This window comes from Lemur catta, chromosome 19 (genome assembly GCF_020740605.2).
Source record: "Lemur catta isolate mLemCat1 chromosome 19, mLemCat1.pri, whole genome shotgun sequence".
Classification (NCBI taxonomy): domain Eukaryota; kingdom Metazoa; phylum Chordata; class Mammalia; order Primates; family Lemuridae; genus Lemur; species Lemur catta.
Genome location: NC_059146.1, coordinates 23977047 through 24002606, shown reverse-complemented (window position 1 = coordinate 24002606; position 25560 = coordinate 23977047). Strand labels below are relative to the sequence as shown.

At 54.3% G+C, this 25560-nt stretch overlaps 2 protein-coding genes and 1 long non-coding RNA gene across 8 annotated transcripts; 1 reads left to right on the top strand and 2 right to left on the bottom strand.

The window, feature by feature from the left end:
• Positions 1 to 396: 396 nt before the first annotated feature.
• On the bottom strand, positions 397 to 12821 carry BCAT2 (branched chain amino acid transaminase 2). Of its 2 annotated transcripts, none has more exons than XM_045531226.1 (11): positions 12427 to 12821; positions 8789 to 8863; positions 8304 to 8504; positions 4025 to 4135; positions 3818 to 3937; positions 3532 to 3695; positions 2364 to 2506; positions 2129 to 2214; positions 1794 to 1934; positions 1639 to 1713; positions 397 to 822 (listed from the first exon to the last, which is right to left on the bottom strand). In XM_045531226.1, exons 1-11 carry the CDS (start codon positions 12685 to 12687, stop codon positions 784 to 786), a joined length of 1416 nt encoding a protein of 471 aa, XP_045387182.1. In that variant the 5' UTR covers positions 12688 to 12821; the 3' UTR covers positions 397 to 783. The 2 variants fall into 2 exon arrangements, with proteins under 2 accessions (XP_045387182.1, XP_045387183.1); XM_045531227.1 differs by lacking the exon at positions 12427 to 12821 and adding an exon at positions 9412 to 9639.
• Positions 9199 to 13989, top strand: LOC123623853. Of its 2 annotated transcripts, none has more exons than XR_006730034.1 (5): positions 9199 to 9218; positions 9634 to 9757; positions 11788 to 11899; positions 12308 to 12463; positions 12737 to 13989. It is a non-coding gene; the product is annotated as an uncharacterized LOC123623853 (long non-coding RNA). The 2 variants fall into 2 exon arrangements; XR_006730033.1 differs by having other exon boundaries at positions 9202 to 9218; positions 9549 to 9757.
• Positions 13984 to 25507, bottom strand: HSD17B14 (hydroxysteroid 17-beta dehydrogenase 14). 4 transcript variants are annotated; one of them, XM_045531230.1, is made up of 10 exons: positions 25144 to 25224; positions 24086 to 24209; positions 23961 to 23999; positions 23729 to 23811; positions 22982 to 23048; positions 20662 to 20753; positions 15031 to 15135; positions 14637 to 14704; positions 14431 to 14527; positions 13984 to 14330 (listed from the first exon to the last, which is right to left on the bottom strand). In XM_045531230.1, exons 2-10 carry the CDS (start codon positions 24147 to 24149, stop codon positions 14157 to 14159), a joined length of 789 nt encoding a protein of 262 aa, XP_045387186.1. In that variant the 5' UTR covers positions 24150 to 24209; positions 25144 to 25224; the 3' UTR covers positions 13984 to 14156. The 4 variants fall into 4 exon arrangements, with proteins under 4 accessions (XP_045387186.1, XP_045387185.1, XP_045387187.1 ...); XM_045531229.1 differs by lacking the exon at positions 24086 to 24209 and having other exon boundaries at positions 25144 to 25507; XM_045531231.1 differs by lacking the exons at positions 24086 to 24209; positions 25144 to 25224 and having other exon boundaries at positions 23729 to 23848; positions 23961 to 23978.
• Between the last annotated feature and the right edge of the window lie 53 nt (positions 25508 to 25560).

Below are 25560 nucleotides of genomic sequence, written 5' to 3'. Positions count from 1 at the left end.
GAGGCTGGGACAAGAGTGCAGGTGGAAGACAAGACCGGAAGCCAGAGCCAAGGGGACAAAGACAGGGACAGATAGAGCAGAGTTAGCGGGCGGGAGCAACAGGGCTTGGGGACTGATGGGCTTTGAAAGTCAGGGGTAGAATGCTGAGGGGTCTGGCCTAGTGACTGCGTGTTCAGTGGGACTGTCACCAAGATGGGAAGTAGGAAGGAGCGGGGTGGGGGTGGGGGGTGCTAAACTTAATTTGGGAGAAGCGGAAACCTCTCCCAGGTTGGAGAAACAGCCAGGACTCTGAGGGCTCAGATTACTGGATCTCTGAAAATAAAATGGGCTGAAAGCCAGGATTCCTGCATTAAGACCCCAGGGTCCCCAAAGTCCAGCACTGGAGAAGACAGGCAGTCTTATTCTTTGGCATTTTATTTCAAAATTGCAGCAAAGAGAAAGAGAAAAAAATACTCAACGGCAGCACCCGGGGTCCAGCCTGAGAACGGAGAGATGCGGGGTCGGAGCTAAAGCGCATCCTTAGCCCCACGACAAGGAGAAACAGGGGGCCCTAACCCCCGAGACCCGAGACGCGGGGCTAGTGGCCAAGACGCCTGGATCCGGCCCTTATGGCTTTGGGAGTGTACTGACCACGCGGGGGCGCCAGAGACCCAGGCGTCCTGTCCCCCGGCCTTCTACTTCTTATTGCACTTCAGGTGAGTCATTGGGAGGGAGGCAAGAGGCGGCGTGACTGGATGCTACAGGTCGGTGGATCCGAAAGGTGGTTGCACTCAGCCCGCACGGTCACACCGGGAGCATCCACTCGTGGGCGCTCGTCCCGTACTGCAGGACGACCGAGGCGTCGCATGAGGGGAAAGCCGCGCTGCAGCTCCCAGCAGGCCCTGCGGCGCCCCAAGCTGAGCGCCTACGCAGTTGCGCCCCGCGGCCTCACGGGAAATGTAGTCCACTTTCCGGAGGCCCGCCCACAACCCCAGGAGGAGGAAGCCAGCCAAGGCGGCGCAGAGGCTTAGGGGAGATGTAGTTCTGAAGGGGGCGGGTATTGTAAGGCCCGGAAAGCTCTGGGGAAAAAGTTTTCCGCAGAGAAGTCCCGGGGAGTCAGGGGACCTGTAGTTCTAGGTCCCGAGCGCTGGGAAGGGAGCCCAGAGGTCCCGGGAGGATACCTGGGCTCGGAAGCACGGGAATGCCTCCAGAGGCTCGCGGGAGGAAATATGCTTGCTCTAGGAAGGGGCTCAGGGCCAGGGCTGACAGGAGGAAGATTTCTCAGACCAAAGGGACCTCCCAGAGCTCCAGGGAATCTCGGGAGGCCGACTTATGTGGCCAGAGGGCTGGCTAGGGTCCCAGAGGTTCCTGGAAAGATACTCGGGGGCCGCAGAGACTCGGGAAGTGGGGTTCTCAAACCAAAGAGCTAGCCCAGGGCTCCACCAGCGCACAGGAAAGGGTTATTTAGCTCCTGGGAGTGTTCCAGGCCACAGAGGTTCATGGAAAGCCAACTCAGCCCGGGCCTAGATAGAAGGGCCATTATCTGTCCCTGGGACTATTGGGGGTGGGGGAGGGCGGCTCCCAGTCCAGAGGCTCATGGGACGTGAACTTCTCTGGAGAACAAGCATCCGGCCCACTTCCCCGCTCCCTGAACCTCACCTGGATCGCCTTCAGCTCCTTCTGGAAGCGGAGGATAAGCTCAGGCCCATTTTCCATGGTGGGAATGTGGAGGTGCTGGGGAAGAAGGTGTGGTGAGGATTGGGCCCCTCCCCCTTCTCTCACCCCACCCCCACCCCGTGGCAGCCGCGCCTCACCTGGCCTTGGTATAGGATTTGGTGCACAGGGCAGACCTGGCACGCGGTGCCTGAGCCGAAGACTTCCCGCACCCGGCCCTCCTCCAGCGCCTGCAGTAATTCCTTCATGGTGATCTTGCGCTCTGCTACCCGGAACTCACCCTGCAGGGCAAGGCGAAGAGATACACATGTCCCCAAGGGCTGCACCTGCAGACCTCTGCCTCTCCCTCCCTAAGGATGGTAAGAAAGAGGCCCAAGGGGAGCAGAGACGGACTAGTGAGTCCCATCCCCCACCATAGACCCCTGATGCCCTGCCCCCCCAGGTATTCCACCACCAGAAGCCACCACGCTCTCACCCAGGTATAAGCCAGGTCCAGCAGACTCTTTCTGACTATTCCAGGCAGGATGACACCATCCAGCGGGGGGGTCACCAGCTCCAGCACTACGTCAGGTGTAGGGGGTGAGAGGTTACCTCACACCCCCTTCCTCTTAGGAGCCACAACCCCAGGATCCCTGGGTCCTGTAACCTGCCAGGAATTATGGTACCACCCGCTTCCACCAGGGCTTGGGTTGGGTCTTGGGTGGGCTCACCCCCATCCTCGTGGGTCCAGTAGACGAAGATGTTCATGTTGCCCACCTCGGTGAGCTGGTGGTCAGGCCCAAACAGCCAGAGGACCTGCTCGCAACCCTTCTTTTTTGCCTCCTGTTGCACTAACACCGTGGGCCCATAATTCCTGGTGGGTGGCAGCCTGGTTGGAGAGGGCAGGGGACCCCCATCCTTCCCCACACCAGGGCTGCCCCTGCCCTCCCCAGCCCACAGTCCCCCTGTGCCTCCCCAGTGCCCAGCACAGAATCTCTGGCCATTTGGCGTCAAGACCCTGGGTGGTACGTCCCCCTTTTCCTGCCTCTCCCCTTCTCCAGATGGCAAGAGCACCACTGTTTCCTCTGCCAGGACCGTCTTCCTCCATTCATCATGACCAAATCCCCAGCTATCCTTCAAGCCATTTCTGATGGCACCTCTCAGAGGCGTGGCCACACCTCCAGGCTGGCTGCTGGGCCTTCTCTGGAATCCCCAGTGAACTGGGCTACCTCAATGATTTTCTGTAACACCTTATTTTATCACCTTGTCACTCACCCAGAGATGACTTTGCCCCTCACCAGCTAACACACCTCCCATGGCTTCTTGTTGCCCCAGGACTAGATCCCAGCTCCTGCTTGGCATGTCAAGCCTGGCCTGGGTCTATGAAGACTTGTAAAGCCTTTTGTAAAAACCAGACATATTTTTCTTCCCAGAACACCTTCTGTGATCCTATCTCCTCCATCTCCAAACCTGTGGTCCCCCCAAGGTTAGAATTTGTTCATTTTCTTTTGTACCCAGGAAACCAGCATATTGGGCTCCTGATACCCCCCAGGGGGAGAGACCAGTGAGCTAAGTGTAAATTTCATTTCTGGAGGCTTCCAAGGACCAGTCCTGGTTTCCCCACTGACCTCCATCCAATCCCTTCCCATCTCTGAGCCCATTTGTCCATCGGGAAGATAATCCCCACCCCTCCTGCCATAGTCTGTAGTCACAGGAATACAACGCTTAGCACTGAGCTGGGTACACCAGGGTGCCAATGATGTCACACCCCATGTGCCCATGGGAGATATGCTGGGAGGACAAGCGACACCCAAAAACGTACTCAAAACCACAGGCACTAGACCCTATGTCTCTGACGCCCTGTGCAACAGACGTTCTGGGGGTGGGAGTGCTACTTACCCCCCTAGCTTGTAGTTGCCAACCCCACCCACCCAGGCCCGGATGAACGCTGGATCGGCCAGGAGGGAGACCGGGGTCAGGGAGTCTCCGGGGAAGTACGAGCCCACCGGGCTGAGGATGACGTACAGAAGGGCTTGCAGGGGACGGCTGACACCCAGCGACGGCTGTGATGGGCAGAGAGGCGGCATCAAGAGTCCAGGCCCTCAGCCCCCACTTCAGAATCCACAGAATCCTCCCCCCAAGCCCTGTTCCCAGCCCCAGCCCCAGCCCCGGCAGCTGGGCCCACCTCGTTCCCAAGGAGCACGGGCCGCACGTAGAGGCTGGTGCCAGCGCCGTCGGGCACCCAGTCCTTGTCCACTTCGATGAGCCGGCGGATGCACTCGAGCAGCTCGCCCTTGTCGAAGGTCTGGCGGGGTTGCGGGCGAGTCAGGGGCCTGGAGTCAGGGGCCCGCGCCCTGCCCCGCGCGCCCTCCCCGCGCCCGCGGGCCCTCACCGGCAGGCAGAGGCGCAGGGCCGAGCGCAGCATCCGGTCCATGTTGAGCCAGGGGCGGAAGAGGCGCACGCGACGGTCCCCGCCTTTGAACGCCTTCAAACCCTCAAAGAGCTGCGGGGACAGGCGGGCCGGAGGCTCAGGGCTCGGAGACCTCCCCAGGCTGTCGTGGAGAGACAGCGACAGACACCAAGGGGGAAGAGACAGACAGACACAGAGAGATGGAGACAGAGACGGAGGGCGCTGGGGAGAGATGAGCACCTGAGACGCAGAGATGGAGAGACACACAGACAGACAGAGAGACAGACAGGGAAAGACAAAGAGACAGAGACCTCAAAAGGCACAGGACAGAAACCAGAGTGAGCGGAGCAGAGAGAACGCCCTGCTTAAACCCTTTCCATGTTCCTGGGAAGTTTTCAGGATGATAATGTGCGGAAGTTTTTAACTGATGAAGCAGGGTGCTGGGGGACTGAGGGGAGGGGGTGTCTATTATTCTACTTTTATGTTTGGAATTTCCCAGAAAAATAAAAATACTTTTTAAAATATAAAAGAATTAAAATTCTTCCTGTACTAGCTCTCTGGCTGCTGCTTGCCTGTTGCCACTGCCATGGCCGCCTCCTGCTCGCAGGGTTTGGGTCCTGTGCTTGCAAACTCTCCTCCTTGCTTCCCCTTCTGCCTTCCAACTCATCTCCCAGGGCTCAGCTTAAATGTCCCCACTCCGTGGCGTGGCCCTCACCCCTACACAGGCCAGGGTACCCTGATCACTGCCCCACACTTCCATGTCTGCTCCTTCAATGTCCACTGCACTCCACACCAGAGGAGCCCGGGGCAGGGGACACGTCTGACATGTTTGCCAGAGAAACGCGCCCGCCGCTCCCCACCCCCACCTCCAGTCCCCTGTACCCAGGACGGTGCTCAGCACATAGTGGGCTTTTGTTGAATGAACGAATGAATGGATGGATGAATGAAGAATGGAAAACAAACAAAAGTAGCCAAGATATTTTGGGAGAAAAATACCCTACAAGAATAAAAAGGATCAATGGGGGGGAGGGGCGGAGTACCCCTATGAGACAATATAACAGATCATAAACCTACAATGCTTAAAAGAGTGACACTGGTATATGACTGAACGATGGAGTAGGTAACCAAATACCCATCTAGAAAAAAAAATTAAATTGGATCCATACTTCACACTTCATATCAGAAAAAATTCCAGGTAGCTTAAAAATTTTAATGAAAAAAATACACAAAATCATAAAAGCTATAGAAGAAAACACAAGATAACTGTTTTATATCTTGGATTGGGGATGGTCTTTCTAAATATGACCAATCATAGAAGCAAAAAAAAAAAAGTGATACATTTGATTGCATAAAAATAAGACAAACTTGGCTGGGCGTGGTGGCTCATGCCTATAATCCTAGCACTCTGGAAGGCCAAGGCAGGAGGATTGTTTGAGCTCAGGAGTTCAAGACCAGCCTGAGCAAGAGCAAGACCCCGTCTCTACTAAAAACTAGAAACAAATTAGCTGGACAACTAAAAATATATATATATACACACACACACACATATATATATATAAATTAGCAGGGCATGGTGGTGCATGCCTGTAGTCCCAGCTACTCGGGAGGCTGAGGCAGAAGGATCGCTTGAGCCCAGGAGTTAAAGGTTGCTGTGAGCTAGGCTGACTGACGCCATTGCACTCTAGCCCAGGCAACAGAGTGAGACTCTGTCTCAAAAAAAAAAAAAAATATATATATATATATATATATATATAAAATTAGCCAGGCATGGTGGCGCATGCCTGTAGTACCAGCTACTCCGGAGGCTGAGGTAGGAGGATGGTTTGAGCCCAGGAGTTTGAGGTTGCTGTGAGCTAGGATGACTGACACCACGGCACTCTAGCCCGGACCACAGAGCGAGACTCTGTCTCAAGAAAAAAAGGCAAACTGGGGAAAATTTTTCAATTCATATCACAAATCGCTTCTCTCATATACAAAGTGCTCTCACAAAAGTGCTCTCAATTTTTTAAAAACATAACCTGATGGAAAAAATCAGCCTAGCCAAAGGACAGTTCACAGAAAAGGAAATACAAAGGGCCCTTAAGCTTGTGAGAAGATGGTCAACTTCATTTGTCAGTAACAAGAAAATGCAAATTAAAATTACTTTGAGATACATCTAAACCCACTTAGGAGACTGGAGAAGATCTAGAACACTGACAAGGGTTGTCTAGGTATGGGGAAACAGGCTCTGCTGGTTTGGTGTGCAAATTGATTCAATTCTACAGAGGTCAGTGTGGCAATACCTGCCAAAATTATAAGCTTATGTATGTATCCTTTGACCCAACGGTTCTAGAAATTGAGATACACACTTGGCACTTAAAGGAAGCAACGTGTGTACTAGATTCTTTATTGAGACATTGTTTACAGTAGTGCAAGGCTACGAACAACCTAGGTGTCCAACAATAGGGGATTGCCTAATGAGGTGCATTGTTAGGATGAAGTATGATATTATCCTGCCGCAAAAAAAAAAAAAAAATGATGGAAATAGCTGTTTTAGGGCTGCTATAGAAGAATCTCCAAAATACATTAAAGGAAGAAAGCATGGTGACAGTGGGTGTGCAGTGTGTGCCTTCTATGTGGGACAAATGAAGTGAAAGGATTATATACATCAGTGCTGATACCCAGAAAGCAGCTCTGGAAGGGCGTGGGAACTTTAAAATGGTTGAAATGGCACATTATATGTTGTGTGTACTATTATGCATGTGTATTAGTACCACAATAATAAAAGTGGCCTACCTGTTATTCCACACATGCTTCAGAGTGAGGGTGACGTGGAGACGTGATTCTCCTGTGCCCCCTCCCACCGTGCACGAGAGGGGTCACAGAAACGTATGTTTTGTATGCCACGGGACACTCCATCTGCCTCACTCAACTGAAGAAAAGCATTGGGTGCCCGGTCAGAGGAAAACTTGCTGTGCTGGGCTGAAGGGAGTAGTGAATGGTGGTCTCCTACTAACCACCTTCCCGGGGGATCTGCGGATGTGATCCTGCCTGTCTGTCCTCCATTATGTCCTCACCTGAGTGTCTTACCGCTGTGGGAGGTGTGTCTCCTTGCAACCGAACTGACTGGTTCCAGGTAAATGTCCAGAGTAGGTTAGGGGTGGGGGAACCAAGCAACCTCAAAATGAAATAAAATGCAATGGAAAGGGAAGGAAAAGCAAAGGGGAAGGGGAAGGGAAGAAAAGAAAACCTTCATGTCACAGAATCATGCCCTGGAGGATAAAAATCACCCAAACTGCAAACTGGAGTGACTGCAGTTGGAAAATACTCATCCAAATCTTGTCTCAACTGAAGTTTCCTTGTGAAGACTTTGCTTTCAGCCGCAGCTTTAAGTCAAAAAACCAAATGCCTCCTGGATCTCTCTCCTAAGAATGTCACAGGCCTCTCATGTTCACCAGGTGCCACAAAATTGCTCCTTCTCCTGGCTCCCCATTTAGGGACAGGCCCACACACGGTCCACCTGGTCACCTGGCCAGACTTCTGGGCACCATCCTCAGCCCTCCTTTGCTTTCCCTTACCCACCCAGTCAGTCCCTGTGTCCCTGAATCTCTTTGACCTGTCCTCTCCTGTCTGTCCCTGCCACTCTGGCCCCAGCTTGGATCTCCAGACCTTCCCCCCAGCCCGGTCTCCTGATCTCCACCTCTCACCCTGCACACAGCCTGGGAGGGCTCTTCCTATACCCAGACCTGGCCCTGTCCCTGCCCTACTCAGAGCCCTGCATGGCCCCCAGGGCTTTTGGACAAGGCCCCAGCCCCTCGGCTCCTCTGTGGCCCTGACAGTCTTCAGTCACCTCTGCCACACTCTGCTTCCACAGTTCTTCTCAAATGTGCCAGGCCTTCTTCCATTTGGCACTATGTACTGGCTGTCCTCTCTCTGCCTAACATCCTGAGCTCCCCTCTTTGCCAGGAGGCCCCACTTTCTTTCAAGTTAGACAGGGGTCTCTTCAGGCCTCCACAGAGCCTCCATCAGAGCACAAATGGCACGAGGTTATGACCAAAGTGTGGAGTTCTCAAGCAAAGGAACTAGATCTGCTCATCTTGGGGAAGGCAGCATCACCCAGCCCAAGGCCTGGAGTGTGCACGGCCTCGGAAAATGGATGATGAACACACAGAAAGAAGAAACACGCAAAAAACAAACCCAAGGAGGTGCACCTAGCAAGAGGTACAGCAAGGAGGAAGAGATATGGACACAGACAGGCGACAGAGGTTGGCTGCCATGCCACCTGCAGGGAGTAGTGGAGGGCGGAGCAGGCCGGGTGGAGTGTGAGGTTCTGGAAGGGCTGGATTCGGGGCTGGCCCCAGCCCTTCTCGTTCCATTCCACCATCAGCATGTGGTCGGTGAACGTCTTCCCAAACACCAGGGGCTCCCCGGGGTCGGGCTTCTTATGAGGCGTCTGTGTCATTTGCAGCTGCAGGTCTGCAGCCTGAGAAAAGACAGGGGACCTGGGTGTCCTGGAGTTTGGCCACAACCTCCAAACTGAAAAACTACAACTCCCGTGAAGCTCTGGGCCTTGGACCCATAGAGAATGGAGACCTGTCACCCCAGAGGCTCCTGGGACATGCGGTTCCATCTCTCCTGCCTAAGGGCAGGCTATGAGGCCACCCCACTGTCACCCACCTTCAGCTCTGGGCTGTGGACCTTTCAGAGGTACCCAATCTGCCAGGCCCCTCCTCCCTCACATGCAATCATACAGTTCCCCCCCATCACCTTGAAATTGGAAGAGGCACATCTCCTGGGAGCACACAGAAGCCAAGGGACAGGGAGAAGTTTTCGGGCCCTGATCTGGGGTGGAGAGAGAAGCAAGAAAGGTGATGAGGCCAGGAGTGAGAGAGAGGAGGGGCCCTGGCACCCCATCTGCCACCTTCTGCACTTGGAAGGTCCCTCTGGCCTATTTTGTCCCAATCCCAGTACATTCTAGACCAGGCCTGTGGCCCTGGCCAAATCCCTGCCCCTGTCTGATCACCCTGTATTGGAGGGAATTCCTGTCCCAGGAGGGCTGTCCCTAGACAGAGCTGAGTCAGCTGATCCCCCCTCCACTATGGGGCAAAGTCAAATGCAAGCACCTCCCACCCAGAGGAACTCTGGCACCAGCCCTGAGATCAGCTCAGAAGAGAAGACTACAAGGGAAGGTGCACAGGTAAGTGAAGCCCTCCTGGGACCCAATCCCTGAAAAGCCTTAGAAGAGTAAGTGACGTGCAGGACATTTTCCCAACGACTCAGGAGTCCAGGGCCCCAGCGCCTCCTCCCTCAGACCCAGGGGTCTAAGTGTTTATTCTTTCAGGGTAATTAGATCAACTGGGCTCAGATCCCTTGAAGCCCCCAAGCCACACCTTGAGCACCACTTTGGCAGTGATTCCAATTCCCTTCAGGGCCCAGGGGCTGAGGGGCAGCCACATGGACCTGGGGTCTGCCCCGGACGTCACTGGACAGAGCTCAGATGCACACTGCCCTTCTGGCCTCGTTGCAGGGAGTAGGGGACAGCAGGTCTCGCCATGGCCAGCACGGTGACTCCTCCCCAGTGACCTTTGACCTCACAATGCCTCTGTCTCCAGCCCTGCGACGCAGCTGGATTGTGAGATGGAAGGATACAGAGCGGCCAGCCTGTCCTGCCCTGTGAGCTGGGTGAGCCGGCACCGGTGAGAATGGACGTGAATGGCAGCAGTCACTGGTCAGCAGGTGAGTCCTGGGGACACAGGGGCTGCCAGGCTGCCGCGCGGTCCTGACCCGGTGGGGCCCATAGGGCTTCCAGGACTATCAGAGTGTGGGGCCCTGCGCAGCCTCTAGGTGGCGACATGTAGCCTGCATAGCACTACAGCCAGGTTTCTGCAGGGGAGGGGACAGGACACCCACAGTGTGGAGAGAGGATGGACACAGCGCAGGGACAGCCAGCCTGTGGGCAGGAGAGCGGCCTTCAGAGGGAGCCCAGATGAAAACAAAAGAGGAAGAGAGGAAGAGGAAGAATGAGAAAGAGACAGAAATGGGGAACATAAACTGGAAAGAACAGAAACTGAGGCCAAGAGATGCCAAAATAGATCTGATCATAAAGAGAGGGAGACTGAAACAAGAAACAGAGAGAGACACACTCAGGCAAAGACATAAGCCCTGCAGAAATCAAGAAAAAGTACTGAGGGCGGGATAAAGAGAAGCCATGAGACAGAGAATGAGGAAAACAGAGTGAAGTACATGAAGACCAGACTTCAGATGGCAGGGCCCAGAGTGGAAGGGAGACCCAGGGAAATGAAGAAAGACTGGGATGACAGAGATGCCAACACCTGGAGAGAAACTGTCTCGGGGACGCTTAGAGAAAGAGACATCCAGGAGACAGAGAAAGGAGAGGCAGAAAGCCACAGCACACACCCACAAGGCAGAGAGAAGTTGCTAGGCAAGTGCCTGGGCCAGTATAAATCCCCACTGGCCATAGAGATCCTGTGAAAGTGGGAGAAGCTGCCTTCATCCTCCAGGGTGTTTCTCTAAGGGCAGGGGTCTCCCTTCAGCTCAGAGAAGGCATCCCTCCATTCCACACCCCAAGCCACTGGGATTGGGCCCTAGGGAGACCCCCCCACCCCAGATGGCAGATGGCCCATTGGAACAAAGTGTGCGAAAGGATTGGGGCTGAATTAAGAAATGAGGGAGGATCAGGTGTTGCACAGCACAGGGCTCTCTGACATCATGGGCTCCACTATGTCTCAAACCACCCAGGAGTATCACCATCAAAGCCCAGCACTGGCCTCCACACTCCAAGATTGGCCCCATATCACAGCCCAGGAGAGACCCCATCGTAGAGCAGTGCTATCCTTGTCTCAACCAAGGGCTGTTCCTATCACAGCTTAAGCTGTCTCATCAAATCCCAGAACTGTTCCTGTCATAGCCCCAAAGTGTCCAAGTCAAAGCCCAACACTGTCCTTGTCAGAGTACAGGACTGGTCTCGTCACATCTAAATTGCCCCTTTGTAGCCCAGAATTCTATCACAGACCAGAGCTGTTCTATGACAGCCCAAGACTCTCCACATCACAACCTAGATTGTCCCTGTCACTTCCCAGGACCATCCCCACCAGAGCCAAGTACTGTCCCAACACATTTCAGGAATGTCCCCCCCCCCCCAAAGCCCAGCACCTTCCCCCACTATAGCCCAGGATAGTCCCTGTCTCTTTCAGACCCCAGGACTGTCCCCATGTCACTGCCTAGGCCAGTCTCTGCATGACTGTCCCTGCCATGGTCCAGTGCCATCCCCTTCACACCCCAGGACCATCCCGACATCAAAATCCTGGACTCAGCCCCAGACTATCTCCATTACAGGACAAAACTGTCCTCATCAGAGCCAAGGACTTTCTAGTTATGAGTTCAGGACTCTCCTATTACACCAGAACTGTGCCACGACAGGACTCTCCTCATCACAGCCCCAGCCAGCTGCACCTGTTAGATCTGGCTCAGGAAGGTCCTAGCACAGCCCAGGAATGTCACCTTCAAAGCCCAATTGCTCCTGTCGTATCCCAGGTCTATTCCTGTCAGTCATTAAAATCCGGAAAAACGTAAAATTCTGCCCTGGTGTTCATCAGCTGGGGTAAAAGACTCATGTGAAGTCAGATGCAGTTAACAAGAAACACTTCTCCCAAGATTGCGTATGCTGCAGCTGTCGAGGGTTGTAATGAGCCCTTTCTGGCACTGTTTCCTTCCTCACTGAGACACGCTGTTCTCTAAAATCACAGACTCTTGGGGAAAGTCTGCTGTTTGACATCTTATCAGTAAGAACAGATCGTCTCTTGCCTGGAGGATCTACGTCATTTTGACAAAGAGAAGCTGCTTCAATTTCCAACCCAGGTGTGGACTTCTGATAAGGGGTTTTGGAAACACATCATTCGCATCTGTCCTTTACCCACCTTTATTTCCAAGAAAATAAGACCTCGGGTTCAATTCCCAGTTGAGACTTGGAGTCGAACTCTGTGCCCTCATCCTAGTCCCACCCCTAGAAGTCCTAGGCCCCTTATTCCAGAGCCCCCACAGGCTGACTCTTCCCTCCCTAATCCCCCCAGGGCTACATTCTCCAATCCACTACCACCCCACCCCCACCCCAGTATCGTGCCTCTCTCATTACAGGCTCCCCCTCTACGTTTCCCGCTTTATGCCTCCCCGCCTGTTACGTGCCCACCCTATCAGCGTCCACCCACTTCCCCCATTAGAGCCCCCAGCTCCTTTCCAAGTAGAACCATCCTCCTCTGCGTCCCGCAGCGGAACCCCAGTGCCAGAGGGGAGGCGGCAAGCCGGACAGGAGGCGCTCGAGTGGTCTTCCCGGAAGTGCGCGTCCCCCCAGATTTCCCCAGCACCCCGACGCGGGGCTGCGAACCCACCTGCGCTAGTGCGGCTGCGGCCATGATCCGTGCGACGGTAACTGTGCCCGCCCGGGGCGCGGCCCCGGAGAAAGACGTTCCGGCCCCGCCCTGCTCACGCCCCCTCCCGCGGGATGGCGGCCTGCCTGGCACCCCAGGCCCGCCCGGCCTCCCCAACTGTGGGGCTCCCGCGGGGAGCAGGGCCCTGCTGCAGAGCGCTTGCGCTGCAGGGGGCGGGAATCGGAAGGGTCCCAACCCAAGCTCTGTTCCAGCCACACTCATGCCCTGCAGGAGCGTGCACGCAGCGGTTTTCAAAAATGCATTTTCATAGGGACTGTCGCCGAGCGCTGGCGAGGATAAGCGGCCCGAGGTAAGAAAGGGGAAAGGCGAGCAGCACGAAGCTCCGTTTATCACGATGCCTTTGTGAAAAGGAAGAGCACACTATGAATGTCAGCGGCGCAGACGTCACGGAAATGCGCAGGAAAAGGATGGGACTTTGGGAAAGGGCTTCTGAATTGGATAGTAGGTAGGGACGAAGGGGAACTTCGCTTTGCAGCCTGGATACTCCTCAACCCTCCGGTCATCAGTGAGCCTCAGAGCAGGGTTTCCCGGTCACTCCCCTGCATGTGTGTCTCCTTCAGGATCTCTCTGACCTCAGCAATTCAGACCTGCGGCAGTGTCCCCTGTATTGTGCTGCCCGGTCACTGTGTCCCCCAAACTCCTGCATCCGGGTTCTTTTGACACCAAAATCCGGTCCCTCGACCACCGTGCCTCCGTAATTCTACCCTGGCACACGCTGTCTCCAAATTGTATCCCCAACATGTCCCCAAATCGTGTCCCCGGCTCACCGTGCCCCTCACCCCTAACAGCCACAGGCCCGAGCACCCAAATCTCGAACCCTCCCCCTCAGGGTGTGGCCCGGGTTTTCCTCTCCCCTCCTCAGTCCTCCTCCCCCGCCACTTGCCCGGGATGTAGGGGCGGTGCCCAGACCTCCCGCCGCGGCCAATCAGCGATTGCCGCACACGCCCCCCGCCGCAGCCAATCCGCAGCAGCTTTGCAGCCCCGCCCTCACCTGGGGGTGCGTAACCAGGACTCGGCCCAGCGCCCCACCAGGGGGAATACAGGATCTGCTCCTCCTTAGGCGCGGAGTCCCCAGTGCCCTCCTCCCCCAAACCCAGGAGTCTCGGCCCCGGTCTTCTCCCTCTGACCCAGATGTCTCGGCCCCCAGCTTCCTCTTCCCTCTGGAATTTGTGGCAGCTACCTTCCGGCTCCACAGGCAAGGTCAAAACTCCGTTTCCCTAAGGGCCACGAATAAAGGGGAGGCCCTTTCGCTTCTTCTCCATTGTCTCCTAATTAGCGGTTAATTTACTCTCCCCTGCGGGCCTTTTAATTAGCGCACAGGTGAAGCCAAACTTCTCTACATTTCCCAGGATCCCCTGGCGACAGGCGACAGGCACTAGCAACATCAGGTACCTGCTTGGCCTGTAGGGGAGCTGTGGTGCCTCAAGGAGGCAACAGGTGATGGGGCCGTCGCCGAAGGACTCGTACAAAGGGCGGGAAATAAATATAACGATGTTCTTAGGGCTGCAAGTTGCTTTTATGGGAAACTGCAGGGTGATCCGGCACATTCCTAAGTGGGCTTAAAGTCTAAGGGGTTGGGGGCTGCACCTGGGAGGCAGATGGTGCAGGTTGGAGTTCGGTGGGGGGCGGGGAAGTCCTAGGCAGGGAGGCTCAGATGGAAACGTGAGAAATCAGGAAAGAGTAGTAGCGATGCCCACGGGGGTGCCCGGACTGGCCTTGCGCCCGTAGCCCAGTTCTGCACCCCCGGTCAAAAACAGGTCGATGCCTGTGCAGAAGGTAGCTCCGGAGGCCAGGAACACTGCCGCAGCCCCCACCTCAGCAGGCTGGCCCATGCGGCCCAGGGGCTGAGGAGAGAAGGGGGATGTGGGGGTCAAGAGGAGCCCCACCTGATGGCCACACACACCCCCCAGCCACCTCCCCCCTGGCTATGGCACCCACTCCTACCTGGGCCAAGGTGCCCTCTAGGATTGCTGCCCTGGGGTCAGGTGTTGAGGCTGCCGCCTCCTCCCATAGTGGGGTCCAGATGTTTCCTGGGGAGATACTGGGGGGAGAGGGGATCAGAGAAGTCTGTCTCAAATGCTGCCCCTTGGGCTGACTCCCAGCCTTCCCAGTTCCCCCAGGAGGCTCTCAGCCAACTTGGAGCTGCTCACCAGTTGACTCGGACACCAAATCGACTCTCATCCAGGGCCAAGGCCTTGGTCATGGCTGTTACTGCCCCCTGCAGAAAACAGGGCCCAGAGAAAGTTCAGTCTCCAGGAGATGGTGTCCCCCCGGTCCTCTCCCCCCAACAGGCGACACTGAGCAGCAACATCAGAATGGATAAGCCACGCTCTCCTTGGATGCACCACGTTCTGTTTCTTGGGACAAACCTAGGGGGTAGCAATTTGTCACGGGTTGTTATGCCTTGGGGCTGAATGTGGGAGTTGGATGGGTCATTCTCCCAACCAAGGTCTTGCTGGGTCCCACTCTTAAAGTGTCTGGCCTCAAAGCCAAGGCCCATGGGAGCAAGGAAGGAAGGGAAGGAAGGGGCAGGGGCTGGTGTACCTTGGTGGCCACATAGGGAACTGACCGGGACTGGCCAATCGCTGCTACCAGGCTGGAGATGTTGATGACATTCCCCTTGCTCTTCCGCAGGTGGGGAAGGGCGAGCTAGGGAGGCAAGAGGAAGAATAAGCCACCCAAGCCCCAGATCTCCCCAGCCCACTAAAACGCAGCCACAGACATCCTGACATCTGGGACAGTGGCCATCTCCCTGGCATGTTCCTAATTGATCTTGGTGGCCCATAGGGACAGCATCTAGTACCTTCTCTGGTTTGCCCTAGGGTCTCTGGGTCTCAGCACTTAAGGAGTTTCTTCTTGTCTGAAAGGGTTTCCCTCTGTCTCTTCTGCTGGGTCTCTGACTCTATCTCCCCCTCTCTGGGTAATTTTTTTAGTTTTTGAGACAGAGCCTCACTCAGTCACCCAGGCTAGAGTGCTGTAGCGTCAGCCTAACTCACAGCAACCTCAAACTCCTGGGCTCAAGTGATCCTCCTGCCTCAGCCTCCCAAGTAGCTGGGACTACAGGTGCGTGTCACCACGTCCAGATAATTTTTCTATTTTTTGTAGGAGTCTTGCTTTTGCTCAGGCTGATCTTGAACGCCTGGCCTCGAGCAATCCTGCCTTGGCCTCCCAGAGTGCTGGGATTACAGGCGTGAGCCACCGCCATGGCACCTGGCCTCACATATCTTTTGAAGGAATGAATGGATGTATTGAGGACCTGGTACATGTCAGTGCCTGTTCTCAGCTCTTCACGTAGATTAGCTCATTCAATCCTCCTAACAACCCTACAAAGAGGTACAGCAGTAGCCCCATTTTTACAAGTGAGGAGTCTGTCATGTCACAGAAGGTCATGTGACACCCGACAGAGCCCATATTTGCTGCCTGCAGTCCGAGGCCAAAATCCATAAACGGGTAGGAATTTATGACAAAGATGATTAGAGCATGAGCCACGTGACTATGTGGGCATTGGGGGGAGAGTAGTCCTCTGGCTGTCGCCTCAGGGACCCACCCACACCCTCTTGGCCTCTGCCCCACTCCCATCAGCCTCGAAACCCTCCCTCCCTCCCTCAGCAGCCCCACCCCAGCCTGCCCTGCACCCAGTCCCTGCAACTGCCCTGCTGTTTAACTTGCCTCCCCCCACGCTGCCCATGGGAGTCTCAGATGTGTTTCCTACCACCCTCTCCCAGGAGCAGGCACACAGTTGGAGCTCAATAAATATTTGTCCCACACTCCCCAAGTCCCTTCCCAGCCCTTGCACACATTGCACATTCCTTGGCCAGCGTCCTTCCCTGCCCTGAAAGGTCACTGAGCACCTGCACTGGCTGCGTCAAGGACCCCCAGGGCTTGTACTGAGCTGACTCCCCTCCCCTGCCCGCCTGCCCTGCCTTTCACATACCAGATCCTGGATCCCAGCTGGCTGTCCTGGATGTCCTCCAGCCTCACTCTGGCCTGACCCTATGTTCCCTAAATTTCAGGGTTCCTGAGCCTACCTCTTACTCTCCAATCTCTGCCGGGGGAGCCCCAAATTTGCTGGTTTCCCACCGGCATCCCCTAAATCTCTCTGGGACCTGCCCTCTGGAGCTCCTGATGCCCCAGACATCTGGACGTCTCCATCTCAATGTCTCCCATACAGAACTCACCCCACTGGGCCCCTAAAGCCTAGCCAGCCCCCCCCACTCCCCACCCCCATTCCCAGCCCCCCACATGGCACCCGCTCCCACCCAGGGTCTCAAGCCAAGGACCTGGGAATCTTCTGGAGTCTCAGCCATCCCAGCAACAAGCTGTGGCAGCTGTAGCTCCTAAGGATCTCTTGAATCTACGCAATTCTCTCTGTCTCATTCAACAAGCATTTACTGAGCACCTACTATGTGCCAGGTGCCATGGTAAATGCCACAGATGCCTCAGAAAACAAGATAGAGAGGTTCCTGCCCACATGGAGCCGAGGTTCTGCAGGTGGAGGCAGCAACAGATGAGTGTCCTGTCGAGGGAGCTGGCGTGCGAGGAGGGGCATGAAACAAGCACAGAGGATGAGGGGCTGGGAGTGTTGGGGGGTACAATCTAACTACCGTGTTCAGGGAGGGCTTGGGAAGGTGACATCTGAGCAAAGACTGGAGTAAGGGTGTGAGCTGTGGGGAAATCTGGAGAAAGGACTTGCCAGGCAGAGGAACAGCGAGTGCAAACGCCCCGAGGTGGGAGTGAACCTGCTGTGCTTGGCAGCTCCGAGGCCAGTGTGGTGAGACGTGAGGTCAGAAGACAGGGAGGCCGGGCACGGTGGCTCACGCCTGTAATCCTAGCACTCTGGGAGGCCGAGGCAGGTGGATCGCTCGAGGTCAGGAGTTCGAGACCAGCCTGAGCAAGAGCGAGACCCTGTCTCTACTAAAAATAGAAAGAAGTTATATGGACATCTAAAAATATATATAGAAAACAAAATTAGCCGGGCATGGTGGCACATGCCTGTAGTCCCAGCTACTCGGGAGGCTGAGGCAGAAGGATTGCTTAAGCCCAGGAGTTTGAGGTTGCTGTGAGCTAGGCTGACGCCACGGCACTCTGGCCAGGGTGACAGAGCGAGACTCTGTCTCAAAAAAAAAAAAAAAAAAAAAGGCCCCCACTTCTCCCTTGGACAACTGCAATCACCTCCTAATAATGGGTTTCCTGCACACGCATTTGGCCTTCTGATTTGTCCCTCGTAACATACAGGAGCCAGAGTAATCTGTTAATATTAATGAGATCACATCACATCCTTGCTCAAACACCTTCCAAGACTCCCTCAGCACGGCCCTCAAGACCCTGCAGGAGCTGTTCCCCAGGCCAGCCTCTCCCTTCACCACTCCTTTCTCTCACTCTGCCCAGCCCCAGCCCTCCCCTGGGCACTGCAGCTGGAAGCCTGGCACAACTCCCAGAAGGGCTGCCTCCCGGGCACACTCTCCAGAGCCACACCCATATCCTTCCTAACAGAAGCACTCACTCTTAGGAACTCATCTGTCTATGTAGCAATACCTGGCTGTTGCAGGACTGCAGGACTGTAAGCCAAGACCACAGGGGCCTGGCTCCCCGCTGTAGCGCTTAGAACATTACCAGGCTCAGTTAGTGTTTGATGAATGGACACATAGCTCTCTAAGAACCAATCCAGCTCTGGAGCCTACAACTGACACACCCCGTGGCCCACGCCTGCTCCAACACCTTCTGTGGATCCTTGCTGCCCACAAGATACCATTTCCTTGACTATATAAATATCCCTAATCCCTCCCTGTTTTCTCTAGCCTAGAGAGTCATAAACTTTGGCTTGTATCAGAATCCACCAGGAAGGAAAAAAGACCCAGAGATTCTGATTCAGGGCTCTGGGCAGGGACCCCAGAGTCAGCATTTAAAGAGCTTCCAAGGGATTTTGGTGGTGATGGTGAAGGTGGTGATGATGATGGTAATGATGGTGATGATGACGATGAGGGCTGCAACTTACAAGTGTTGAGATTTCTTCCTAACAGGCACTGCTTTAGGTGCTGGGACAAAGGTATGACCCAGCAGACAAAAGTCTTCACCCTCAGGAAAACCAAATGCGATAGGCAGACCTTGTCTGGATCCCAGTGCGAACAAACCAACTACAATAAGATATTTGGGGACTTCTGGGTGCATTTAACTGGGTCTCACTCTGTCACCCAGGCTGGAGTGCAGCAGCGAGATCATAGCTCACTGCAGCCTCGAACTCCTGGGCTCCAGTGATTCTCCTGCCTCAGCTGGGACTGCAGGTGCCCACCACTGCGCTGGATATTTTTTAAAATTTTTTATAGAGATGGGGTCTCACTGTGTTGTCCAGGCTGGTCTTGGACTCCTGGCCTCAAGTGGTCCTTCCATCTTGGCCTCCCAAAATGCTGGGATTATAGGCATGAGCCACACATCTAGCCATGAAGTTCTTACCGATACAATTATATGATGTCTGAGGAGGGGATGGCAAGAGGCAATGGGTAGAACAAGTTTAACAAAATGTTTATAATTGCAGAAGCTGGAGATAGGGATGGGCTTCTCATAAGATGTTCTTAAGATATACCTGCTGGGCTGGGCGCGATGGCTCACACCTGTAATCCTAGCACTCTGGGAGGCCGACGCAGGCGGATTGTTTGATCTCAGGAGTTCAAAACCAGCCTGAGCAAGAGCGAGACCTCATCTCTACTAAAAATAGAAAGAAATCATATGGACAGCTAAAAATATATAGAAAAAAAAATTAGCCGGGCATGGTGGCGCATGCCTGTAGTCCCAGCTACTCAGGAGGCTGAGGCAGAAGGATTGCTTGAGCCCAGGAGTTTGAGGTTGCTGTGAGCTAGGCTGATGCCACGGCACTCTAGCCCGGGCAACAGAGTGAGACTCTGTCTCAAAAAAAAAAAAAAAAAAGATGTACTTGCTGGCACCTGCCCCAGAGCCTTTGCACACTCTTCTTGCTGAGTGCAACACCCTGTGCCCTACTTCACTTCCTTCCATCCCACTCAGGGTTCAGCTCAGATCTCACCTTTTCTCCTCTACTTTCTCCAGGCTCCATTTACCCAACATCTATCCCAGGGATCTCACACTGAATGGATCTCAAACAGCTTGGCCAAAAGAAACAAAATGGGGCAAGGTTCATGGTAAATAATAACTGCAGAGGGTGACCTCGGTGCCAGGCATGCTCTGAGGGCTTCGTGGGTATTTCATTTAATCTCATTCAGTCCTCAGAACAACTCTTCCAATTAGACACTATTATTAGCCCCATTTTCCAGACGAGAAAACAGAGGCACAGAAAGGATGAGTAACTTGCATGACGTGGCAGGTAGGAAGTGGCAGAGGACTTAAGCAAAGCAAGCCCCAGATCTAGACCCTTAACTCCCACGTGAGGCTTCTGTATAGATCACTCACAGGCCACAGGCTCTGGCAGCCCAATGGGGGGAGGCAGGGACTGGGGCGCAATGGAGAGCTGGGCTGCATGTAGCAGTCTCCTTGCCCCATGGGTCCAGTTTACTGACTTTTAAAGAGAAACCAGTAATCTAATTGCTTAGGCAAAATTTCTTTTTTTTCTTTTTCTTTTGTTTTTTTTTTTTTTTGAAACAGGATCTCACTCTGTCGCCCTGGCTGGAGTGCAGCGGCCTCATAATAGCTCACTGCAACCTTGAACTCCTGGGCTCAAGCGATCCTCCTGCCTCAGCCTCCCAAGTAGCTGGGACTACAGGCATGCGCCACCATGCCCAGCTAAGGTTTTTCTATATATTTTTAGTTGTCCAGCTAATTTCTTTCTTTCTTTCTTTCTTTTTTTTAGTAGAGATGGGGTCTGGCTCTTGCTCAAGCTGGTCTCAAACTCCTCCTGAGCTCAACCAATTCTCCCTCCTCAGCCTCCCAGCGTGCTAGGATTACAGGAGTGAGCCACTGTGCCCCCCATCCCCCTACATTCTTAGCATCCCCTCCCACCACCATTGCACCAGTTTGGAAGGTCCTGGAAGGTTCCTAAGAAGGCTGAGCCATGCAGCTACATGGGTAAGTTTTGTTGGATGCAAGGAATAGCCCCCATTTTTCCTGCAAAAAACAGGGTCCTTTTGGAACAAGGAGATCAAACCAAGGAACAGGAAACATTTTGCTCTTAGACAAAATGGGTCTCACAACCCAGTGCCCCATGCTCACCTTGGTCACGGTGTAAACCCCCAGCAGGTTCAGCTCCAGCAGCTGGCGGAAGCTCTCGGTGGTGGTCTCCTCGGGCCACTGCAGGGGTGGGTCTGCGGTGGGGTGGGGGGAGAGAGAGGAGCAATGAGGGAGTGGCCAGGACAGAACAGGGAGGGGAGATAGTGACTGGGGGACTGGTAGGGATGGCAGACAGAGGGCCAAATTTGTACAATGGAGTCTGTAACAGAGGGAATGACCTGAGAAAATGGCAAAAAATATTTTCTATCTACTTTCAACATCCTCCATTCCTTTTGGGGAGCTAAAACCTGCATCCCCACCTCAGGCCTGTGGTTGGGAGGGACCGGGTAAGTCGTTGCCATTTGTGCAACAGGAGATGGCCCAGCCCCGACCAGGTAAAGGGAGGTCGTGGACAGAAGTCGCAGATGGAGATGGGATGATCAGAATCATCAACTGTTGTTAGACAGTAATTGCCTGAAGCTTATTAGGACGATGGCATTGCAGACAGGAGTCTCCATCCTCCTTTGCCAGCAAAAGCAAAGTAATGAAACTTCTTTCCTTCCCCTCAACCCACTTATCCTCGTTCTTCTGATGCAGCCCAAGGACAAGCGGCCGAGCTTTCGGTAACAAGCCCACGGATAAGGAGGATGGAAGGTATCTGTCTTCTCTTGTTCATTTCCTTACTGTGAGATAGGAAGGAAAGACCTCCACTGGTTTTCCCTGTGTCTGAGTTCATTTTTTAAATAGAAAGTTTAATTGTAAATACAGAAAGGGGGACAATGTAAGGATGGCCTTGCTGAAATAACAGGAAAATATCTGATTCTGCGATTTTCTAAGAACAGCAAAATGCTGTGAGCTAGGCTGACGCCATGGCACTCTAGCCAGGGTGACAGAGGGGGACTCTGCCTCAAGGAAAAAAAAAAACATATTTTATAGGCCGGGCATGGTGGCTCATGCCTGTAATCCTAGTACTCTGGGAGGCTGAGGCGGGAGGATCACTCGAGGTCAGGAGTTTGAGACCAGCCTGAGCAAGAGCGAGACCCCATCTCTACGAAAAAATAGAAAGAAATTATATGGACAACTAAAAATATATAGAAAAAAATTAGCCGGGCATGGTGGCGCATGCCTGTAGTCCCAGCTATTCGAGAGGCTGAGGCAGGAGGATCGCTTGAGCCCAGGAGTTTGAGGTTGCTGTGAGCTAGGCTGAGGCCACGGCACTCTAGCCTGGGCAACAGAGTGAGACTCTGTCTCAAAAAAAAAAAATTACTATTTTTCTCTTTCTCTTTGTCCCCGTAAAAGCAGTAAGCCACTTGGCCTCGCTGCTGGCATCTCCCTTCTCTTTCTTTGTGATGACAACTGTCTCACTGCACACCCTCCCCACCCACCCTCCTCTCTCTCTCTCTCTCTCTCATTCTCTATCATTCTAAAGCATAAAATACACTTTTTTACCATTATATGTTAATCTCTGCATGAGAAATCTTTCTCCACCCGCCGCCGTGAGCACCTACTGGGCTTTCCACCCTAACACCTTCCAGAGTGGCAAAGGACAGGGGTTTTCTCTCTTTTGTCACTGCTAAACCCTCACTCGCCACAGAGGAGCCTGGGACATAGTAGGTGCCAGTAAACATCTGTCAGTGAACAAAGGCTGCAGAGAAAAAGGATGAACTAGATCTGCTGTTTCTTTAAATCCTTACAATAATTGAAGGAGGGGAGGTGGGGGTAGGAGAGGAAAGAAAAGAATTTAAGGAGGAAACTGCAGCCCAGAGAGGGTGAGCCCAGCTGACATAGAGGTTTCTCTCTGCCACGGCCTTGCGGTGTGAGTCCAGTCCGATCAACTCACTCTCAGCCTCAGTTTACCAACGTGAGGCATTCTTATGAAGGGTGGTCATGAAGCTGATGGCAGTTTCCCTTAGGAGCCACCACACCAAGTCCCATAGCCGTGCACAGTGAGTCCACCTTCACCGCCACTGGCAAAGGAGAGGGCCGTGGGCCTCACTTCAGAAATGAGCACTGTGCCTTCGAGGCAGAGGCTGTGCACCCAAGATGGTCACTGTCATTAGGGTGGTGACCATAATTCCCACTTTAGAGATGTCGAGGGCATGGACAGGTGAGGACACAGGACTGGGGGCACATCGGAAGGATGGAACAGAGCCAGGATTTAAGCCCAGGCCTGGTGGTTTCCATGGGTGTCCTGTCCCGTCTCAGGGGACAGGAAGAGGAATGGGGCAGGATGGAGAGTCAAGGGTGGGGAAGGGGGAAACAGAGGTGCTGGAGGACGCGGGGTGACATCAGTGGGGAGTGGCCCTCAGGCCTCACGACTCACGGTTGCCAGCGTTGTTGACCACACAGTCCAGGTGTCCGAACTGGCGGATGGTCTCGGAGATGAGGGTCTGGGGAGGAAGGAAACGTGGAAACGAGCCGTGCTGTGCGGTGCCCACCTTGCAAGAGCCAGTGCTCCCAAAAGCAAGGCAGGGACGGGGAAGCTGGGTGCAGAGCTGATGGGACACGAGCTGGAGGAAGCAGGGGGACACCCCAGGATCACCAGGCACGGCAAGACAGGAGGAGACAGGAAGGCCCAGGAGCCAGAGACCAGACAGCTGGTCGGTGCCACACTGCGGTTGTCATTCCCGGGCCGGGGGCAGGCAGGGATTCAGAGAGGGAAGGGGACACGGACCCAGAGAGAGAGGAGCAGAGACCCAAGGGGGCAGATAACAGATACTGATTAAATAGAAGAGACAGAAATCCAGAAACAGGAAGAAAAAATGTCACGGGAGGCCCACTTTGAGGGATTTATTCATTTCCATCCGCCTGGCAGGTGTGATGAGAGCCTTGGAGATGTAGGTGATGAAGGAGAACAAACCCAGGAACATGACCTGGTCGTCAGAATCAAGGAAAGCCTAATGCACGTGGGTGGGTGGCACCGGGCTGGGACCTTCGTGGCAGGTACAGTTTAGCCAGGAGAGGAGGGAAAGGAGAGGGAACAGCATGTGCAAACACCTGGAGGAGAATGGAGAGAGAGACAGAGAGAGAATTATTGGCGACAGGGAGTAGAGGCAGAAAATTCTCTCACCCTCACATCTTTTTCCTGAGTCACGTCACAGCGGATAAAGACAGCTCCAGGAAGCTCCTGCTCCAGGGCCCGGCCCCCAGACTCTGCAGGGAGGGAAGAGCTCCAGCCTGGACTCCTGGGCTGAGGGAGGAGGGGCTGGAAGTCCGACCCCCGGGGGTCTGACGGAGGAGGGGCTGGGGGAACGGACCCCTGGGGAGGAGGCTGGGGTGACGACTGAGGGACCGTCACTCACCATCTTTGTCGCAGATTACCACTTGGGCCCCGCTGTCCACTGAGAAGGGAGAGACCCAGTTACCCCTTGGTGAAGGCCTCTGCTGCCCCCTTGTGGCCACTTGGAGCGGGGCTTCTCTCCCTCACCTTCCCCTCGTGATCCCAAAGTGTCATGACGATCCCCGGACAAAGGGCAGAGGCCTTGACACATGCTCCCCCTGGGCTACTCCAGATAATCCAAACCACCCGCTTTGCAGCTTCATTAACAAACCTAGAGAAAGGAACTTCCTGGAGACCTTGCCAAAAACCCAGGCCCGGGGCTGTCACTGCACCCTTCCCCGAAAGGGGCCAGCCTTGCCTTGCCGAAACAACAGGAAAATATCTAACCTCCTGATTTTCTAATAACAGCTAAAGATCAATCATGAACTCTCTCCCTGGCTGGCAGGCACTCTCCAGGGACTCCGTTTTCACAACGTCTGAAAGGAGCCCAACAGACAAAAGGGAAATGCAAATCTTTCTCTGAACATCACCAGCTCGAAGCCTTTAGAAGCTGTTTCTGTGCCCTCAGGTGTTCCTGAGAAGCACCTGGACAGACAGACAGCAGGGGGCAAATGCCAGGCCTCAGTTTCCTGCCCAAAACCAAGTCTCAGGGGCAAAATTACATCCCCTGTGCTAAGTCTGACTACATTTCAGAGATAACCAAGTCTCAGGGAACAGGAAAAGCAAGAAAGACGAGACATGACATCTTGCAGCTGCCTCCTGTTAATTACTCCCACAGCCCCTTCTGTTTCAAGTGACAACAAACACTGGTTCTCGTCCTCCCCCTTAAAATCAGCAAGCCACTTGGCCTCAGGGCTGGCAACCCCTTCTTTCTTTGGGATGCCAAGGCCGTCTCCCTGTCTCCCTGTCTCCCTGCTTGCTCTCTCTTTCCTCTCTCTCTTTCTCTCTGTCCTTCTAAAAGATAAAATAAACTTTCTTGTTTACTCTTATATCTTAATCGCTGCATGAGAAATCTCTCTCCACCCATGCCCTGAACACCTACTTGGCTTTCCATCCTAACGCTCACTTAGCATTGCAATTAGCATTGCAAATTTGTTTTTATACGAAAAGAAACCAGACTCCCTTTTTATACGAAAAGTACCAGAGTCCCTTTTTCCCACGCTCACTAACCCCCACACCCATCCTTCCATTAGACCCCTACTCACCGAAGGCTCGCACAATCCCGGCTCCAATGCCGCGTCCGCCCCCGGTCACAATCACCACCTTCCCGGCATAGCTCGTTCCTGTGGCCATTTCGAGTCTCTCTCGGTCACTCACCCTGGGCCTCTTTCCACCTCCAAAGTCCGATGAGGCCGGGCCGTGGGATCAAACCATAAATAAGGGCTGGATCCTGGAAGCCCAGCCCCGGAGCGGGGGCGGGCGATGCCGGGAAGGCCAAGGACCTGAAGCTTGCCCCCAGACCCTACTCCCTCAGACCCGGGGGTCAGGTTCTCTCTCCCCTGCTCCCTCAGACCCCCCCTCTCCCAGACCTACAAACTAGAAGCCCACTGTCCCTTCCTCCCTCAGGACCCAGGAGTCCACGACTCCAGCTCTGCCCCTCGGAGACCCCGGTGTGACAACCC

Coding starts and splice junctions, on each gene's coding strand:
- BCAT2 (XM_045531226.1), bottom strand. CDS start 12,687: ATGAGTGTGGCTGGAACAGAGCTTGGGTTGGGACCCTTCCGATTCCCG. Junction 8,864..12,426: donor CCGCAGCCGCACTAGCGCAG/GTGGGTTCGCAG, acceptor TCTCCACCCCAG/ATCAGGGCCCGAAAACTTCT. Junction 8,505..8,788: donor GTGCCTCTTCCAATTTCAAG/GTGATGGGGGGG, acceptor GTCTTTTCTCAG/GCTGCAGACCTGCAGCTGCA.
- HSD17B14 (XM_045531229.1), bottom strand. CDS start 25,231: ATGGCCACAGGAACGAGCTATGCCGGGAAGGTGGTGATTGTGACCGGG. Junction 20,754..22,981: donor GGTCAACAACGCTGGCAACC/GTGAGTCGTGAG, acceptor ACCCCACCGCAG/ACCCACCCCTGCAGTGGCCC. Junction 14,528..14,636: donor TTTGGTGTCCGAGTCAACTG/GTGAGCAGCTCC, acceptor CTCTCCCCCCAG/TATCTCCCCAGGAAACATCT.